Source organism: Anarhichas minor, unplaced genomic scaffold (genome assembly GCF_050575085.1).
Source record: "Anarhichas minor isolate MPS153535 unplaced genomic scaffold, ASM5057508v1 ptg000007l, whole genome shotgun sequence".
NCBI classification, from domain to species: domain Eukaryota; kingdom Metazoa; phylum Chordata; class Actinopteri; order Perciformes; family Anarhichadidae; genus Anarhichas; species Anarhichas minor.
In genome coordinates this window covers 2,619,010-2,639,373 of record NW_027466453.1, presented here as the reverse complement: position 1 = coordinate 2,639,373, position 20,364 = coordinate 2,619,010, and the positions used below count along the sequence as shown (strand labels likewise).

General features: G+C 44.1%; 1 protein-coding gene across 1 annotated transcript; it reads left to right on the top strand.

The window, feature by feature from the left end:
• csnk1da (casein kinase 1, delta a) lies at window positions 1–17,882 on the top strand. The gene is made up of 9 exons (XM_076082627.1): window positions 1–461; window positions 9,255–9,365; window positions 10,710–10,858; window positions 10,974–11,202; window positions 11,290–11,460; window positions 11,589–11,737; window positions 12,514–12,676; window positions 12,848–12,957; window positions 15,386–17,882. Exons 1-9 carry the CDS (start codon window positions 386–388, stop codon window positions 15,434–15,436), a joined length of 1,209 nt encoding a protein of 402 aa, XP_075938742.1. The 5' UTR covers window positions 1–385; the 3' UTR covers window positions 15,437–17,882.
• Window positions 17,883–20,364: the final 2,482 nt, after the last annotated feature.

Sequence of the window (20,364 nt, the reverse complement as noted above, 5' to 3'; positions counted from 1 at the left end):
CATCCTAGTAGACTGACAGAGACGGTGAAGACGGACCAGGACCCAGCGTAACCTCCGCCAAAATCCATCTTCATCCGTGGACAATTAACGCGCATCCGTATCAAAAGCAGCGAGAGCATAAAGTACAAACTCAAACCTTTTGAACGAGCTGCGTATTAGCCCAATATGAGATCAGCGTCGTTTTAAAACAAGCGGCGAAAGATTGTGAGAGCCGACTTCATCCGGGAGACGATCTACAGGAAGACTCCACCATCGCTACCGAGAGGTTTTAATGTGTCGCCTGTTCTGCTGTTAAACAGGCTCGAGCTTTTAAAACCTGAACATTTTTTGCGGAATATTTTGGAGCTAGCGAGCGCGCTTGCTAGCCGAACACAGATCGCTAATCATGGAGTTGAGAGTGGGGAACCGATATAGACTGGGCAGGAAAATTGGAAGTGGATCATTTGGGGACATCTACCTGGGTGAGTTCGAGTCAAATACACCCGCTGTTCTGTGTTTCCTCCATCGGGGACATGGAGCTCTGACAGTTTGTCAGCTGGTTTCCTAAACGAGCTCCATCAGCTGTTCAGTGTTTAGTGTTCGCAACGTTAGCCACTCAGCTAGCACTCTGTGTAGCTAGGCAGCTAGCGTTAACAAAACGGTACCTTGACATTTCACAGCAGACGATGTTCATGGTGAATTTGCTCGACTTAGGGGGACACTTTAGCTGTCGTGACATGACTGTCCAAGTGAGCCGTGTTCACGACAGGTATCTTTAACTGACGGCTACCCGCTGTGCAACATGAGCTAAACCCTTTATCGACTAACGTTAGCATATATTTGAGTTCCCTTTAGTCGCCTGGAAGCAGCAGGAGACCGGGAAATACAGGCTTTAATGTTAAGTGGTAAATGACATGAACCTAACCTAGTGATGCTGAAGAGTCGCCTCTAAACACACCAGGCCGGTTCACGGTCTTCCTCTGATCCCTAAAAGAGAGATTCACCAGAAGGCTAACGTTAGCTTCATCGGTGCTTGTCAAACAGGATCATTTCCTTGACAGGTTTCCAAAAGGTTTTTTTCTTACAGTTTCAATGCGCAACCAATAGATTTCTCTCCGAAAGTAACCACTATATGAAACGTGATGTATTTGTGTGTAATCCGGGTCCTTCAGACCAGCTGTGGTGTCTTTGACGTGAAACTGAGGGGACATGGTCATACATTGCTGATTGTCATATGCAAATGTGCCCTATTGATCGTGTTTGTTGCCTCTCATTGAAGGTGAATGTTAAAGAGATAAGCATTAGTTGGGCTGGTTAAAGATTGCTCTTTAGAGGGTTAGATTGTTAGCAATGAGGCTGTTGTCATTAATGGTGGGAGTGCATCAATACTGACATCTGTGCGTTAGAGGCACAAACGTTTGGGAAACCTAGGTAATGGAAAACATTGGAATTAAAATTCTTTATATATTAAACCATGAATGCATCCTCTGGTGGCCACATCGGAGGTCACCATCTCTTGGCAGTGTTTGACAACAGCTGATTGCATTTCTGAGCTGAGCTGGACAACAATGACATGACATTATCAATTCATGATGCAGGTTTTTCTTTTTACTGCCTGTGGACTGATCACCTCATCACTGACATCTAATCAACCCCGAGAGAAGAATTCACAAGTCTGACTGTTGGCACTCACTCACAATATGATTTAATTATGTGGCAGACAGTGTTATATTATTGATTATTTTGGTATGGAGGAATTTAGTAATTGACCCATATACGGGCAATGGTTTACACAGAACTAGTACAGATAAGTAATACCTTTGCAGAAGTTCTATTTAACTCCTTTTGGTAAAAGTTCTTTAAATATGTCTCCTAAACCGCTCGTTGAAGACGATGAGATCTAGTAAGAAAACAAGCTTTCATCAGAATGGTCACGAGAACAGGGCTGCTACTGTTGTTCTCAGCATTGGTGAATCGGTGGATTATTTCTATCAGTCGTTTGTCTGTAAAATGACAGAGAAAAGTGAAAATCACCATCCAATTCCAAAGTCACATCTACATATTGCTTGTTTTTTTAACGGTCCAAAACCCAAAGATATTCTGTTACCAATGACATAAAAGCATAAAATCCTGCGGTATCTTCAGTATTTTAATATTAAAAGTGAAAGCGTACAGAGGGCTTTATCTTTAGAGTGCTGGTTGATCCTGCTTTGTTAAAGGACCGTACCATTAATGTAGTTTTTAGCCCATTTACTATAAATTGCATCCATGAATCATGTTGTGTAACATTGACAAGATGTATTTCAGAGCGTAAACAAAAGGTGCGCTCATTAAATATCTGCCTTTTGCCACGTGAAATGTTACGCTCCCTCTCCCCCTGAGGGTTAATGATTTACTTTGTAAAATACGCAAGTACTCATTTTTTATGGCGTCAGTGGAGTTGTCTGCTCATAGCTTAATGAATGCATTAGTTAGATCCAGACTGTTCCACATAACCTGTTGATTGGACTGAAGGCAAGAGCTGCCGGCTGTTTACGTGTTATTCCGGCTCCCTGGCTGGTGACTGATGTGACGCATCAGTCATGTGAGTGGTTCTATAGCATCAAGGCGCCTGACACAGTATTAGAAGTTTAGCGGAAATATTTAGTGCTCGTGGCTATATTTTATGCATGTACGTGTGCAGTAATGCTCCCATACAGAGCTTTGATGACGTGTGAGCACTGGGTGGTGGACTCTGCTGGACTCTGTGAGAGGCTGTTTGTGATTGGCAGGAGGAGGCGATGAGGTCAGCTGTTGGAACGAAGCCCTGTACTCTCTGTGCTCTGACTGGGTGTAAACGTGGACTGTCAGAAGTGGTAGAACAGTTAGTCATCATTTGAGAGGTTAGTCATGACAAAACATGACGCTGGCTCCGTCCAAACTGTGGTAACAACATCCACCTTAAGCTCACTACCTGACACTGTGGTTTACCGGGGAGATGTGCTGAAGTGTTTACCTTTTGGTAGTATGCTTCAGGGAGGGGCTCCCTTGTGATTGGCAGGTCGCTACCAGAGTTACGGCATCTCTACGTCACTCCTCTGCAGTCACTTCTGTTCACTGTTTGCAAAAAGCCAAGATGGCGACGGCCAAAACGCCAGACTCGAGGCTTCATAACAGCAGTCCACAAACCAATGGTTGACGTCACGGCGGCTACGTCCGCTTCTTATGTACAGTCTGTTATTTACTGGCCGGAAGTGGCCACTTCCTGGACACTCCGCTGGGTCCATCTGCAAACAGTTGAACCTAGCTCAGCGTTTTACACCGCGTATTGAGGAGTCATCTCACAACGCACTGCGCTGGCCTGTCGTGTCGGCTACACTCCTGGTAGATAACTTTTCTACTGCTCAGTGTTGTTTTGCCGTCTGATAAGGCTTCAAACTCGTGGATCCGTCACTGAAACTGGACTTCGTAGATCCACTCGGTGGTGGGGCTGAACGATTAATCGAATCTAAACGTCGTGATATAATGGAACTCAATTCTGTCATTGCACGAGTTAGTTTTTTTTTAATGCTACACAATCTAAACCAGAGGGCCATTTGATCTTCACTTGCTCACACCTCCCTCAGTCTATGAAACACAATTGAACCCTCTTTTGGAGGGTTTTGTAATCAACTTCCCGCTCTTATTGGTTTGGCATGGGCCCACATTGGGTAGTGGGCCAGAGAGTGACGGTGGCTCAGAGCAGACAGGTCGATCGGTGCAGGGAGGAAAGAAGTAGAGTTGTCTCACTCTCGTGGTAGTAAATGTACAGTCTCTGAATACATTCAAATGCTGTATAAAGGGACGGGGGTCAGCCCAGAAGTGAGCATCAACCTCCTGGAGGGAGAACAAAGTGTCCGCTGTGACCACGGTCTGAAAGCAGAGGCACAGAGGCTTCGACTTTATCTCAATACCTTTACGGTTTGTGTGATGTGTTGCTCTAACTGACTGGAGATCAGTACCATTGAAATGTATTTTACATGTATTAGTGATCTGCAGCGCTTTGCATGGGGAGAGTGACTTCATTCTCTGCTCAGTCAGACATCACTCCTCTATCTTTACATGGACAGTAGTTGTGTGCTGCTATATTAATGCTCTTAATATCGTACAGAGAACCTTAAGTTACGTCATGATGATTTTATTACATATTTACAACTGGGCGATAATTCCATATCATTTATCGTCTTTCAACGGAATCATACCGTGATAGACTCGTACATCGTGATAAACAATTACGTCGTCCAAATTGATAACGAGCACATGCTAACTAAATGTTTAATATTTTTGCACTTGAGCTCTAAATATAATGAATAAATGCATTTTCATTTGTCAAGTATTAAGTTCACCTTTATTTCATATAGACTATTCATTTATTGAATCACCTGTAAACATGCTATATCCTGATATATATATATATATATATATACAGCTGCTGGTCATATAATTAGAATATCATCAAAAAGTTGATTTATTTCACAAATTCCATTCAAAAAGTGAAACTTGTCTATTATATTCATTCATTACACACAGACTGATATATTTCAAATGTTTATTTCTTTTACTTTTGATGATTATAACTGACAACTAAGGAAAATCCCAAATTCAGTATCTCAGAAAATTAGAATATTACTTAAGACCAATACAAAGAAAGGATTTTTAGAAATCTTGGCCAACTGAAAAGTATGAACATGAAAAGTATGAGCATGTACAGCACTCAATACTTAGTTGGGGCTCCTTTTGCCTGAATTACTGCAGCAATGCGGCGTGGCATGGAGTCGATCAGTCTGTGGCACTGCTCAGGTGTTATGAGAGCCCAGGTTGCTCTGATAGTGGCCTTCAGCTCTTCTGCATTGTTGGGTCTGGCATTTCGCATCATCCTCTTCACAATACCCTATGGGGTTAAGGTCAGGCGAGTTTGCTGGCCAATTAAGAACAGGGATACCATGGTCCTTAAACCAGGTACTGGTTGCTTTGGCACTGTGTGCAGGTGCCAAGTCCTGTTGGAAAATTAAATCTGCATCTCCATAAAGTTGGTCAGCAGCAGGAAGCATGAAGTGCTCTAAAACTTCCTGGTATACGGCTGCGTTGACCTTGGACCTCAGAAAACACAGTGGACCAACACCAGCAGATGACATGGCACCCCAAACCATCACTGACTGTGGAAACTTTATACTGGACCTCAAGCAATGTGGATTGTGTGTCTCTCCTCTCTTCCTCCAGACTCTGGGACCCTGATTTCCAAAGGAAATGCAAAATTTACTTTCATCAGAGAACATAACTTTGGACCACTCAGCAGCAGTCCAGTCCTTTTTGTCTTTAGCCCAGGCGAGACGCTTCTGACGCTGTCTGTTGTTCAAGAGTGGCTTGACACAAGGAATGCGACAGCTGAAACCCATGTCTTGCATACGTCTGTGCGTAGTGGTTCTTGAAGCACTGACTCCAGCTGCAGTCCACTCTTTCTGAATCTCCCCCACATTTTTGAATCGGTTTTGTTTCACAATCCTCTCCAGGGTGCGGTTATCCCTATTGCTTATACACTTTTTTCTACCACATCTTTTCCTTCCCTTCACCTCTCTATTAATGTGCTTGGACACAGAGCTCTGTGAACAGCCAGCCTCTTTTACAATGACCTTTTGTGTCTTGCCCTCCTTGTGCAAGGTGTCAATGGTCGTCTTTTGGACAACTGTCAAGTCAGCAGTCTTCCCCATGATTGTGTAGCCTACAGAACTAGACTGAGAGACCATTTAAAGGCCTTTGCAGGTGTTTAGTTAATTAGCTGATTAGAGTGTGGCACCAGGTCTCTTCAATATTGAACCTTTTCACAATATTCAAATTTTCTGAGATACTGAATTTGGGATTTTCCTTAGTTGTCAGTTATAATCATCAAAATTAAAAGAAATAAACATTTGAAATATATCAGTCTGTGTAATGAATGAATATAATATACAAGTTTCACTTTTTGAATGGAATTAGTGAAATAAATCAACTTTTTGATGATATTCTAATTATATGACCAGCACCTGTATATTGTTACCGACATATGACTTGACCTACATAGCGATAGAAGATTTTTCCCATGTCGCCTGGCCCTAAATTACAAGTTCTAATATTCTACTGTACCTGAGGGTTTGTACATTTAAATAGCTCAATAAACATGCGTTATTCAAATACACTCGTGCATCAATTTCATCTCATTTCATCAGATGGCGTCGGCCCATAACAGTGTTGTTTGCCATATTATAGAAGGACTTGTTGCTTGTGTATCGTGAATAATAAAGAAGCTACATATTTTTTTTTAAATCCCACACTGAATTGCAGTTGTAATCAAAAGGAAAACGCAGATTGCTTTTTAAATTTTTTTTAAAAGGCAAACTTTAGTGACGAGGAACAGCTCTGCTTCAGTTTGTTACCCGTTTGACTAGGACTTGTGTAACAGATATTGTAAAGTGAGAGCAGTCGGTGTATGCTGAAAGGGATGGGTCCATTTGCATAAGCGAAGCGAGCAACAATCCCAGAGAAGTCGAGACACGCTGAGGTTCCAGCGCTGCCGGTGACTCACTGCTCCTCTGGAGCTCCGTGGTTTGGTTGCGTACAAAGCGACTGTGTTTATAGCGGTCGTGGTGACGTCACCCCAGGCCGCTGTTTCTCAGAAACTTTGAGAGTTGAGAAATCTTTTTGTTGTTGCTGCTTTACAGTTGCAAAGCACCGGCCACATTGATCCATTTCCCCCATTTCAGAGTTCCACATCTTACGTTCAGGGTTTGATGTGTGTCCTTGTCCTGAACCACAAAGGCCCCACGGCTCCCAGAGGCCTTGCACCACATCCGCCTTCTTTATATCGTTTGTGCTGCGGATCTTTATAAGACACTCCAGAGTGAGTTTAATCTGCGCCATTCTTCTGTGTTCAAGTCTGGACCAGTCCGCCCCGCCAGTTAGCACGCACATACTAGAGTGCCAGCGTGACATGAGATAGTGTGTAGTTATTAACATCATAAAAAGTTTAAAGTGAAGTGACTCAGTGTAAATTGGGGTATGAGTAGTTTTACCTCTGTTGCTGTTCTAGTGTATGGGGGGGGGGTGTGTCCGGGCATGTTCAACCTGCAGCCATGCTCAGGATAAAAACACACACACACGCTACATATGCACACACTTTTGTACCAATAACACACACAATCTCAAGAAGGTCATGGGCTGGCTGGGGGGGGGGGGCATTCCTAGAAAAATCTGTCGAGACAAATCACATTCCTGTGACGCAAAAAGAAAACTGACAAAACACTGAGATGTGCTGCTCTGACTGTGAAGAGCCTTTGTGGACATTTTCATTTGATTGGTGGGTTAATGGATTGGCCAATCACGCGCTCTACAACAAGTCATTGTGAGTGAAGCTCTTTGTGCTGAAACTGAAGCAGAAAAAACCGACCTTGTTTACCTATCACTCTATAAGAATACATGCATTGGACATAATTATACATTTCTCTCATGATTGTTGCAAGTAAAAGTTATTTGCATCTATCCATTATCTTCTTGATTTCAGAAACCCCCTTTAAATTTTTCGTAAAGGAATAAAATAAATTGTGAACAGCTTCCACACAGCTCTCAACATGGCGACGGCTGAGCCAGCTAAGAGCGCTATCGGTGCAGACTACGGACTATCGGTCCGAACGCCGTTATCAGCTGTGACCGTCGTGTGAGCGCTGCGGGGCCGTTAGCTAGCCGGTGGGGCAGCGCTAACATAACAAAGCAGGGAGAAGCTCTGATAACACACAGATAGACATTACCCCACAATATATTTACATAGCAAATAGTTGTTTTCTGCTATATTAATGCTGCTTTAATTCTCCAAAAGAAAATAAATGTAAAAGTGAATAAATACATAAAAAATAAAATAAAAAAAAAAGCGTTTTAAGGGGAGAGTTGTGCTGCCCTATGTGAGGCTCATAGATAAATACTTCCCATTTTTGCCCTCTAACATGGTCCTCTGCGGGGAAACAAAATGTCGTCCCTGATGCCATTCAGGGAAATTAAAGCTGCTACCGGGACTGATATGGATTTGGGTATCCAGCCAGAGGCAGATCAATGTCATCTAATTTGGTTGCACATAGATATGATCTGCAGCCCCTTTGTTTTCCTGCATCATTGCGACGCCCTCTCACATGCTGCACAGCCACATACACACCGCCTTCTGCTCAGCATGATTTGATCAGTTCTCGTGTGTAAACATTAAACCATATAAGCTTTTAAAGTGAGTCATGGCTCCCCCCCGCCCCGCCCCAGGGAGTGGTGCCCCGCCCAGATGACCTCATACGGAGAAATCGATGATGCTTCATTGGTGCCGCTTTGAACTGCTGCCCGTGTGAGACCATGTGTGTGAAAACGGGATTATGTAACCTGGTGTTCAGTTGCTGCGTTTTAAGTGGAAGGTAACTGGAACCCGTAACCATGTTAAGGAAGCTGAAGCACCGCAGCAGCAGAGAGCGGACTCCCATGCAGACCCTCTTGTCTGAAGAAATGTAATTATAGCTGCGAGGAAGTCGGGCTGCACATGCAAGGAGACACTCGAGAGGAGAGCAGGGTACATGCAGTGCACGCTGGTGGTGTCTCTTCAATGTTGACTGGCTTTAAGTTTTTATGAGTTACTATAAACTTTTAACTGGTTATGAAACCGTCTCAATATAATACTGATGACTGTTTGACCTCCATAGGTTCATCAGAAACTCCTTTTAGCTGAGATTAGCTGTTCCGCTAGGGGCCAACACGCTGCTGGAGGCCCAGGCCGTATTGCTGGGCCCGCTGGAGGGAAGGGAGGGACGGGAGAACCAGAACCAGGACTGCGTGGCGCAGCCTGTCAGACCACCACTGCAGTAAAATTAGAGGTTTTCTAAAGGGAGTCTGGTGGGTTTGTCTGCGGGTACCGCCAAAATCAACACAAAATGAAAGTTCGTCACAGTTACTCCTCCTTCACTTTAATTACTAACCACACAAGTGATATGTATGTATATATCTATATGTATATATATATATATGTCACTATGAAACTTTTGGGCAAGTGAAATTATTATCTTCATGTCAAGTTAGCTTCATTGAATTATAGGACTTGGATAAACGTGATTACGCTGGACTTTGACCCGACGGCAGTACATCTTCGACTTGTCCACGCTCTGCTGCAGATGAGATACTGTTACACGAGACAAATCAATAGCCGCAGTGAACGTCTGCGTACTCCGATTAACGTCCTGCATTCTGTCTGTCCCGTCTAGGTACGGACATCTCTGTCGGAGAGGAGGTTGCCATCAAGTTGGAATGCGTGAAGACCAAACACCCACAGCTCCACATCGAGAGCAAGATCTACAAGATGATGCAGGGCGGAGGTACGGTACACGTGCACACGCATCCTGTCACTCTGTAAAGTGTTGTTTGTACTTTAATGAACTATGTACTCCACGTCAATACAGGCCTCCTATATTGTCATAAGCTGTATATTATATTATATTGTAGCAGGGATCTTATTTTGTAGCCTAATTCCCTCCCTGATCACAAAACCGTGTTTGGAAACTGAACCGTTTCCGGTGAGGTGGGAGAACATGTTGATGTAAAAGTGTGTCTGTAAATATTCTGCCTCCTCGGTTTAAGAAAACTGACACCGACATCCACTCTTCACACTCCTCCCCAGAGAGTCTCAAGAATGGACAGAAGTCTAGACCAATGTTGCCCGTCAGTGACAGTCAGTGGTCTGTTACTCATGACGTGTAACCAAACAGATTGGAGGCTTTTGAGTGACGAAACAGACCGAGAGAGGCGGCTGCATCAGAGTCAAAGTAGCGCATTTTTAAAAAGGTGCTAAGTTCCACATTCAGAGCATATATGTGATTGAGGGATTTGCCGCCACACGGCTCTCAACATGGCGGCAGCTGAGCCGGCGGCTAGCAGCTAACGGTGCAAGCAACAGCGCTGACCTTACTATATCTTTACAGAGCAAGTCAGTGTTTGCGGTTATACAAATGCTCAAAATTTTGAGTTTAGCACCTTTTCTTTTCAAATGAATTTATTACATCAGCAATAATATAACAGTCTGCTTGACTGCGTGTACAAGTTTGTTACAAATGTGCACACGCATGCATTTGTATTTGTGTCCCAGCACGCTAGGATGTATCGGGGCACGCCGGCTGACCCAGACCAAGGGCTGTATTTGCGTTTGTACGTATATAAATAGATGTGTGTGCGCGTGCGCGCGCTTGGTGCTGAGCAACATCATTTTGTTGCCATCTGCCTATAGAAGAGAATGCCAGATGGCCTCTTTGCCTTGGCAACATCAGCCAATTACCAGCTACTACTAAACCAGCTGGCCTCTGCCTTCACACTGCTCCTGTGTATGTGCGCGTGCATGTGCGTGTGCCCGCAGATGCTCAGGTGTGGGTGGACAGTTTGTCCCCATCAACATTTTATTGTCAATAGTAACATTACACCGGCCTGCACCAGACTATTAAAATATTGTGATTTAAGACTTGTATCACATTTAGCCTTGAGCCACCATAGAGTACAAGAAACTATAATATTCAGTATATTCACTCCGAATTTTGAAGATATTCAAGGTACCTGTGGAGAAAACACCCATCTTTTGGTAATGTAAACAGCTTTTTGCATCACAATACTCCTTCAATAAGGACTAAATATTTCCCCTTCCTCCCTCTTTCCTGCTCCCTTCTCTCCTCCAGTGGGCATTCCTACGATAAAGTGGTGCGGGGCCGAGGGAGACTACAACGTGATGGTGATGGAGCTGCTGGGGCCCAGCCTGGAGGACCTGTTCAACTTCTGCTCTCGGAAGTTCAGCCTCAAGACGGTCCTGCTGCTGGCCGACCAGATGGTGAGTCCCGATGGTCTCCGCGTAGCGCCCGCTCATCGGACGTCGAATCGGAACGCGTGTCATCCGTGTTTGCGCGCTAACGATAATCGCACCCTCTCCTGCTTCTCTCCTCTAGATCAGCCGCATCGAGTACATCCACTCCAAGAACTTCATCCACCGAGACGTGAAGCCGGACAACTTCCTGATGGGGCTGGGCAAGAAGGGCAACCTGGTCTACATCATCGACTTCGGCCTGGCCAAGAAGTACCGCGACGCGCGCACACACCAGCACATCCCCTACCGCGAGAACAAGAACCTGACCGGCACGGCGCGCTACGCCTCCATCAACACTCACCTGGGCATCGGTAAGACCGGCGTCCACAAAATCCTCCAATGAATGGATGGAACCCCGTCCACGCTGCCGATCTGACTTTGTCCTCTTGCGTCCACAGAGCAGTCCAGACGGGACGACTTGGAGTCGCTGGGCTACGTCCTCATGTACTTCAACCTGGGCTCTCTTCCCTGGCAAGGCCTGAAAGCCGCCACCAAGAGGCAGAAGTACGAGCGCATCAGCGAGAAGAAAATGTCCACGCCCATTGAGGTCCTCTGCAAAGGCTACCCATGTAAGTCTCTCCGCTCTTTGTTAGTTCCATAAGTATTAACGTTGATCCAAACCAAACCCTCACTGCTCATGTGTCCCGATTTCCCCCCCCCCCCCCCCCCCCCCCTCCCCCTCCCCCTCCCCCTACAGCGGAGTTTGCCACCTACCTGAACTTCTGCCGCTCCCTGCGCTTCGACGACAAGCCCGACTACTCGTACCTCCGCCAGCTCTTCAGGAACCTCTTCCACAGGCAGGGCTTCTCCTACGACTACGTCTTCGACTGGAACATGCTCAAGTTTGTAAGTATTTGGGTGCATTATTACTGAGTCCGGGTTTCTTGATATTTAGCCAGAAAGGTGCAACGTGTAGTACCTGGCCGAAGAAATAGGAGTCAACATTTCACCTGTTACTGGGTCCATACGATCTAAATTTAGAGTCATCAGTTATATTAAAAAGAATCCTCACAACTAACTTACAGCAGGGCAAGAATATGTAGAATTCACCCAAACTGCTGAAAGTAAAAAAAAAAAAAAGAAAAAAAAATTTAAAAAGTTGTTCTCACTCTTCTATAAACTATAAAACGTACACGGATGGATGTATTATTGGTAAGCCCTCAGTGCAGCTCTGAGGACGCTACAGTGACTCACTAATGACTCTGGAGATACGAGCGGTTTTACAAGTCACACCGCTTGTAAATGTCAGTTCATTTTTTTTAATGTTTTGAAACTAAATTTCTGGCCCGATTGCACCTTTTTAAACAAACTGACTTTGTGTTTAGTTTAAACATCTTGTTGACTACATACAAACACTTTCATGGTCTTATTTTAAGCCTCTCTTCTGGGTTTTAAACCACTTGTATTGTGGAGAGAGGCAGACCAGAGGGCCGGCCTGGACCACTCCAGGATTTCATTCAAACCAAAGATAAAGTTCTAACTTCAACAAAGTTGAATGCCGAGGCCGTGGTGATTTAGCCAGTGACAAATGACAAATGACATCTGTTGTAGCCAGAAAGCTGAACTAAATGGAAGTTAGGAGAGTTTGCACAGAGTTAACCGTGTGTGTGTGTTTGTTTTAGGGCGCCAACAGGGCCGTGGAGGACGCAGAGAGGGAGCGTCGGGAGCGGGAGGAGAGGCTGAGGCACAGCAGGAACCCCGCAGCCAGGGGCCTGGCCTCAGCCTCAGGAAGAGCCAGGGCAACTCAGGAGGTCGCGGCCCCCTCACCACTCAACCCCGCCACAGGTCAGCACACACACACACACACACACACACACACACACAAACACACCCTTAACAGTAGAAAAAGAAGCTGAAATCAGCTGACTGACATAACCCAGCTGTTGTAATTTAATGTGCAGTTTGAACATAGCAGTCAGGGCTTTTCCATCATTTGACCTCTTGTGCCCTTTACAGGTTTGGAGAAGGAGAGGAAGGTGAGCATGCGTCTTCATCGCGGGGCGCCTGTCAACATCTCCTCTTCGGATCTCACGGGACGCCAGGACGCATCGCGCATGTCCTCACAGGTAACACACGCGCACAAAGACACGCCGCTTAGTTATGTAATGTATGAAATCCACAAGGTCTGACTCGGGCTGTCGCATCATGAGGTTTAGTTGAAGATTCGTTGTCATACGGATAATTGCGATTCATTTTATGGCGTTTCACCTCTCGCTAAAACTGTCTAAGAAGACGCAAGACGAGACTGCATTTATGTGAACTGTCTAATCAGTAAAGCTGGATGGAAGCAACTCCTAGCGACACTATCCTTGGAACCGTCAAACATGCTGCTGCGGCAGCCGCTGTAGATCAAGAGATTTATCGCCTCTCAAAGCAGCACTTGTGGTTAGCTAACGGCTAACCGGAGAACCGGTCCAACAGCTTTGTTTGCATGGTGTTCTCTCCTGACGTTGGAACACTTTACTCACCCAGCTGATGGAAACGCACCTAATTCACTTGCTGTTTGTAACGACTATGCAAAGTGACAGCGGTCAGCTCAAATAATCACAAAGCTCGGTGTCGGGGAGTTACGTAATACAATTAACGAGTAAATGTAATTGAACAGCTGAAGTTACTGTGAACAATAGGTCATTTAATTAGTTACTATTAAAAATGTTGGTGTTTACTAAGGGGTTACATCCGAGTACCGTATTTTCCGCACTATAAAGCGCACCGGATTATAAGGCGCACCTTCAATGAATGGCCTATTTTAGAACTGTTTTTATATATAGGGCGCACCGGATTATAAGGCGCATAGAATAGAATAGCGTCGTAAGCGTGTCTCTTGAAAGGTGCCATTTTGGGGTCTTTATACACACAAGTGGTGTTGGACTAGGAGTAAGCACAGTACCGGTGTTTACCGCGGTGCGGCTTTGTAGTTTACCAGTCGTACTGAAACATTTTGACAGAGTGCCGTGTACAACCAGTATGGATCAACCAATTAACCAATTGATCCATATATAAGGCTCTCCGGATTACAAGGCGCACTGTCGTTTTTTGAGAAAATTAAAGGCTTTTAAGTGCGCCTTATAGTGCGGAAAATACGGTACATTGTTTTTGAGTAAAAAGTTTATATGCAGAATATAACATTCATTATGTTGCTCTGTTCCAATCTTAATTCAAGGTATATTGTAGAATTTATTAAAAGTTTGACAGTTGGTGTTGAGTACCGTTGTGAAGCAAAGTTTTGAAATTATGGCCGTCGGCATCTTTTAATTTTGTCCGTTGCCATCTTGGTTTTTTTCTTTGTTGTGAGGTTTTAGGGCTTTTCAGCTTTACTGCCCAGTTTAAAACACTTGTTATAAAAGTAATCAAATGTAATTACGTCTTACATTTTTAAAAGGGTAACTAGTAATCTGTAACTTGTTACAATTCAACAGTAAGCATCCCAACGCTGTAGTGACAGGTCTGACGTACCAAGCTTTATTTTTCACAGTAGAGCAGGAAAGGTTTTGTTGGGTACAAGAAATGAGAATTAAAAAGAACAAAGGGAGGACTTTGCACTGCCCAACAGTACATATTGTGAAATCTACTATTGCCAAACAAAGACTGACAAAAACGGAACCACAGATTACAAGAGAACACGCTGTGTATCGGCATCTATACACTTCCCTTTTTCAATGATACCAAATGTTAGTTTGTTCCCCTTTTTTTACTTTCACTGATGGGAAGCAACCAAATAGCTGCAGTAGTTCTGTAAGAGACAGATTAACGAGAACAATTTAGATAAATTTAAGATCATCTCCGAGCATCCAGCTGGTAGTGTGGATCTGAACAGCAGCGCTTCATCAGCTCCTTTAGTTCTCTGTAGACCGAGTGCTCCCCCAGGAGGTCACAGAGTGTAACGGGGGATGTTTTCTTTTATATATTTATATTATGAGGCCCTTGATAATAACTAGTGCAATGTTATTGTTGCATTGTTACAAAAATATCAATGTATGCGACTGCAGGATTTTCTGTGTTGGAATCCAAGCCCTTTTTAAGTGCTTTAGAAATGAGCCGTGTTTCTGGTGTTTGGTCTATTTATCATAAGATGTTGTTAAAGGGATCATCCTAAAAACACAACATTCCCTTTCTGTCTGAAAGGGAATGTTGTGTCCACACCAAACGCATAGCGAGTTTTCAGTCTGTAGTACAAACAATTACGCCGCCGCCGTGTTTATGTTAGATGACGTTATTTTGAGTGGCGATGGAACGGCTACAATGTTGGCAAAGCCGAGCCCTGATCAAACCAAACTCCATTCAGAAAACAAGCGTTTTTAAAAGCTGCTTGCTTGTCTTGCGGAAAGACTTAAAGCATGAACTCACAATGGGTTGATCTTTTTTTTTTTATTGATCCTTTATTTATGTAGTTGGAGCTTATGATTTATGATTACCTTATATAATATGTTTTTAAAGAGATTTGTGTTTTATATCTGATGGAAAAAATGAGTAATTTCCATGTGCCCTCTGCAGGCCCTGTCCCGGGTCACGCCCAGCGGCCTCCAGTCTGCAGCGCCGCGGTGAAAAACCCTCCCCATCCACCTGTGCACCACGGAGGCCTCAACACGCACCGCCTGCAACACACACACACACACACACACACACACACACACGACTCTTCAATGACACAGAGGACTACCAACTGGCTGCCCTCCTGTACACCTGACAGAGGATGAGGCGCACAACCAGGTGTGTGTGTGTGTGTGAGTGAGAGATGGGTGGAGTACAGTTCGGTAGCAGCCGTGGCCCTCCTCCTTACTGTCGATGAAGCCATGGAGTCACTTTCCTCTGGCATCTTTTTAAAACGTTGATTTTACTAATTTTTAAAGCGTCTCTTCACGAGGGTTTGAAAAGGACGAGTGTTTGTTTGAAAATAGTGTGTGGGACATTTTTGATCACAAAGACATTTGATCCGTCACGGCAGCGTTAAAGGACGGTGCCCAAACTCTGTTTTGTGTCCTGGAAGACTTTTCTTTTTTTTCTTTTTTTTTACCTTTTGCTTTAGGTGTTTGAGGTGTAAATGTAAAGGTAGGACAACCCCCTTGTTTTTAAAATGTGAGAAAGGCTCTTTTAATGTTCCAATGGTGATCCCACAGTACGACTTTTTGTTTTGTTGTTTTTGTTTTCCTCCTCCTCAGGTGCGTTGGAACCAGGACGTGGTAGTAAATCCAAAAACACGCAGCACATTTTTCTGTCTTCAGGTCGTGACTGCGGTTGCGCTGCTTTGGGAAAGCTGTGCATGGAAAAGGTCCGTCCGCACCGAGCGGACGAGACGTTGTTTTTAACCCGGTGCATAGTGACGTGGTGGTTGTTGTGGTGTGTGTGTGTCTGTCTGTTTGTTTGTGCGGTTCTGTCTCGGGGGGTTTATACAAGCTCAAAGGGGTGGGGGGTGAACATGTTGAGGGGGGGTATTTTCTTTTAGGGTTTTCACTCCTTTGCCTCCTAAGCTCACTCTAGACCACCTCATCCTCTGCCTCCATTGTTTGCGTTGTTGTCCCCCCCCCCCCCCCCCCCCCCCCCCTCCATTGCCCATCTGGGCATTTTCTACCTCGACCTAGTCAGACGCTCACTGTCCGTCTTTATTGACAGACGGGGACCAAAATCTCTCTCCATATTAGCCCAGTAGACTCTACAGAAAACTGTCTTGGTCGTGGATTTAAGTACTTAAATCTACCGCCAAGACGTCATAAAACTTCATGAGTTTGGTCCAAAATCGGCCAACGTCCTGATCCGTTACTTCTAGTTTTATCCCAATCCAAAACCAGTAGCCAGTAAATTCAGATGAGATGACGTATGACAAAATTAAAGGCACGCTCCACCATCTTTGTTAACATCCAGACCTGTCCGTTGTTCATGGAAAGTACTAGTAGAATGCCTTCTGTAGAAAAGACTATCTCGTTGCATTATGGGAAATATAGGACGAAGGGTTTTTGGAGCTCATATCCTCAATTTTTCGAGCGCTGCGAGAGTCCGAGGTAGAAAATGGGCCGATGAACTTTTAAAGGGCCAGTTCACCAAATCAAAAATACAGGCGTGCCATATAGTCCCATTTCATTGGAGAGAAGACGGACATCTCTGCGGCCGATGTCTCCAATATGAGGCAACTCGCACCAAACCCATCTAGGTTGATGAAGAGCACTACAGCTAAGAGGAAAAACATGTTTGTGACTTTTGGGGTGAACTGTCCCTTTAACATCAGGCTGAGTGGACGCGAGTGAGGGCGATTCTGGAGAGCTATGGTGCTGAGTGTTTGTCTTAAGAAGGGAGGAGGTCCCAGCGGCACCGGAGCCTCACGCGGCTCTTTATTTTATTCGGTGACCCCGTGTCTCCTTCCGCCCGAGCGTTTTTTGCCGATGAATCCTGCAGCTTTTGGAGTAGAAAGTCCTCGATGTGGTAGACCGCTTGCAGGATGTCATCGGCTGTTTTCTGTAGTTGGAGGGTTTAGGGGGGTGGGGGGGTTGTAGTGGTGATTTGTACATGTTGGTTCTGTTGTTGTGTATAGGATGTGCTTACACTCCGTCTACCGCGTCCACATGAGCCGCTGTACGGCTCCGGATGGCGGCGTTTGGAGGGGATGGGAATGCCTCACTCCATTTGTTTTTTTTAATAAAAATATACCTCACCTGTGGGCTTGAAAAACAAACAAAAAAGGCAATGGGTGAACTTGTTTGTCTCACTGATGATGGCTATGATAGATGCAAGTACACTTAACAAGGGATAATAGATTGTTTTTTCAGTCTGTCGTGTCTGCTTCTCTCAGTTCTTTCTACTTTTGTCACTTCCTGTCTAATTTTTGCTTTTAACCGTGCAGGGGGGATGTGGGATGCTCATGTCCCACAATGCATCTCTCACCGTGGACTCATGGGAAATCTTTTTTTTCCACTCCACACCTTAAGACTTTTGCTCCTCATTTGTAATGCCACTGTATTTGTGTATTTTAAAAGTGTAAATAAATTAATAAGTACTTGTACATGTTGCTTCTTATTGGTTGGGCTGGTTTTATTGTGGATGGGATTGCATATTGCTTTTCATTTGTGATGTGGGTGAACTGATCCTTCAAATCGTTAGAAGGCATCCTCTGGGTTCTGCGGACTGAATATCCATGGTCCCCAGTGTGTTGTGATTTACCGATAATGATAACCACTATATAAAAAAAAAAATGAAATGTTGATACCATGTTAATGATGTGTAATTCAGCACCTCTTAAATCATTTCATATACAGTATAGTACACCTCACGTGTATTTTGAGTGTAATTAATTTGCACTTAAAAGAGATAATCTTATAATTGTGTAGTGAAAATCTAATGTAAAAGACCTAATTTAACATTTATTCATTTAAAAAAAAATAATAACCCCAAAAAATATTTGAATGAAGCTGTAGATGACAGTTGTAGGACGGAGCTTCATAAAGTCTCTACTGTGGAAAACGACACTTAAAACACTAAACTATCGTTTATGTTTCTCTTTTTTCCACATTGAGTTCTTGCCCAGTGCAGCTTTAATATCTAATGCCAAACCATTACAATAAAGCTTCCGGGTGTCCTGTTCTACATTAATATAGGTCCTCGCTGCAGTGACATGATCTGACCACTGGGTGGTGCTGTGGGGCGACCTGAACACCTGCCTTGCTGCGCAGAAAGGACGGTTACACAACAGGTTAGGCTGCTCCTCCCAGCAGGACGTGAAGAGATGAGAATAACGTTCACAGTGAAAACTCACGAAACAAGGGAAAGGATACAAAGCAACGTGGGGAAAAAAGTAGAGTTGACGTCAAGAACATTTCTGGGTGTATTTTTATTATATATTTATGTATTTTATATAATGAAATGTGAGCATCTGGAGTATTATTCCAGGGGGGGTGTCTGTGTTAGACGGTGCTGGGGTGTCGAGGGCGTGCATGAGAGAATAAACACACATGCTCCCTGTCCATGGGTAAAGGAGGGGTGTTGACGTCAAACAGCAGTCTCTTCCAGCACAGTAGTTTTATTTATTCCCTGATTATTAACACTCGGGTCAGTCAGAGCATTAAAGGAAAGAGCCACAGCACAGCAACGCACCTCCAGGAGCAGCACAGCTTCTGATCAATGCAAATACAGCTCAAATGCACTTCATACGGTGTGTAGATGAGAACATACGGCTGTGGTGTGGAAGCCTGTAAGTCATAATGAGAAACCATCACAAAGTAATGAGTTAGCATCTCAAAATAATTACTAAGTATCTCAAAATAATAAATTGTTCTCAGAATTTTGGTTTATCGTCTCAGAATAATGTCTTTGATGATACTAAATCATTTTTTTTTAGATACTAAGTCGTTCTTTGATAGCATACTAAGTCAGTATTAAGAAATACAAGGTCGTTATTTTGAGATGCGAACTCATTGCTTTAAGATAGTTTCTCAATTTAATTACTTTTCTTTTTCCATCAAAGTGCAGAAATGGATATATATATAATTATTTACCGCAGTTTTGAATTTTGTGTTTCGAGTTTTCGTTTCATATTTTTGTTTTGTTTTGTTTGATAATGATAAATAAAGGGTCAACCTGCCTTTTCACTCACACACTTATTCAAATTATACTAATCTATTGACCTTGACATCAATCTTGTTCGAAACTCTTCTCCCAAGACATAAAAGAAGTGTGCCAACCGGTCCGTACTCCCGTACTCCGTAAATAAAACAAAAGACCAGAAATAGCAGCGAGGGCGGTGCTCTCATTGGTCACTGCTGCGTGAGGACGCTGAATTGGGCGGCGCTAGGACCCAGCAGCAGCAGCGCTGCTCCTCGCTGCCCTGCTGATGGTCTGCGGGCAGACGTGCGGAGAGAGGAGAGCGCAGCATCATCACCCGATAAGAGACAGAGGCAGGAAGCAGGAGGAGGTAAGAACAGTTTGTCACTGCGTGCATTCTGACATCACGACCGCATGCCGTATTTGTATAACGGGTCTCGTTATGTCCGTCACATCGCGTGATTTCTTTTGATTTACGTTTTTTTTTCGCACAGTGATAGCCGGCTGTACAGGTCGTGACAATAGTTGTGACATAAAGAGTGCAGAGGGCTCTCTACGGTGCAGGGATGCTGTGTGAAATGACGTTAGTTCAACATTTAAAAACCTTTTATTTTGAAATCACATATTCTCCAATTTAACAATGTGGCAACCTCCGGTTCTGCGGACTGAAGCCAATGCGTAAGTGTGTACAAACCTGCATTCTCTCCACTGACCAGCAGGGGTGACTCCTCCGGTTGTAAAAAGAAGTCTGGTTGTATAGAAGTCTATGAGAAAATGACTCTACTTCTCTCTTGATTTATTCCCTCAGTAAACAATGTGAACATGAGTTTATGGTCTCAATCTCTAGTTTCAAGTCTTCTTCGATACAGCATGATGTTCATTTAGTAAATGATGGTCCATTTAGAGTCAAATAGACCATAAAGCAGGGTATGCTTTAGGGCGGGGCT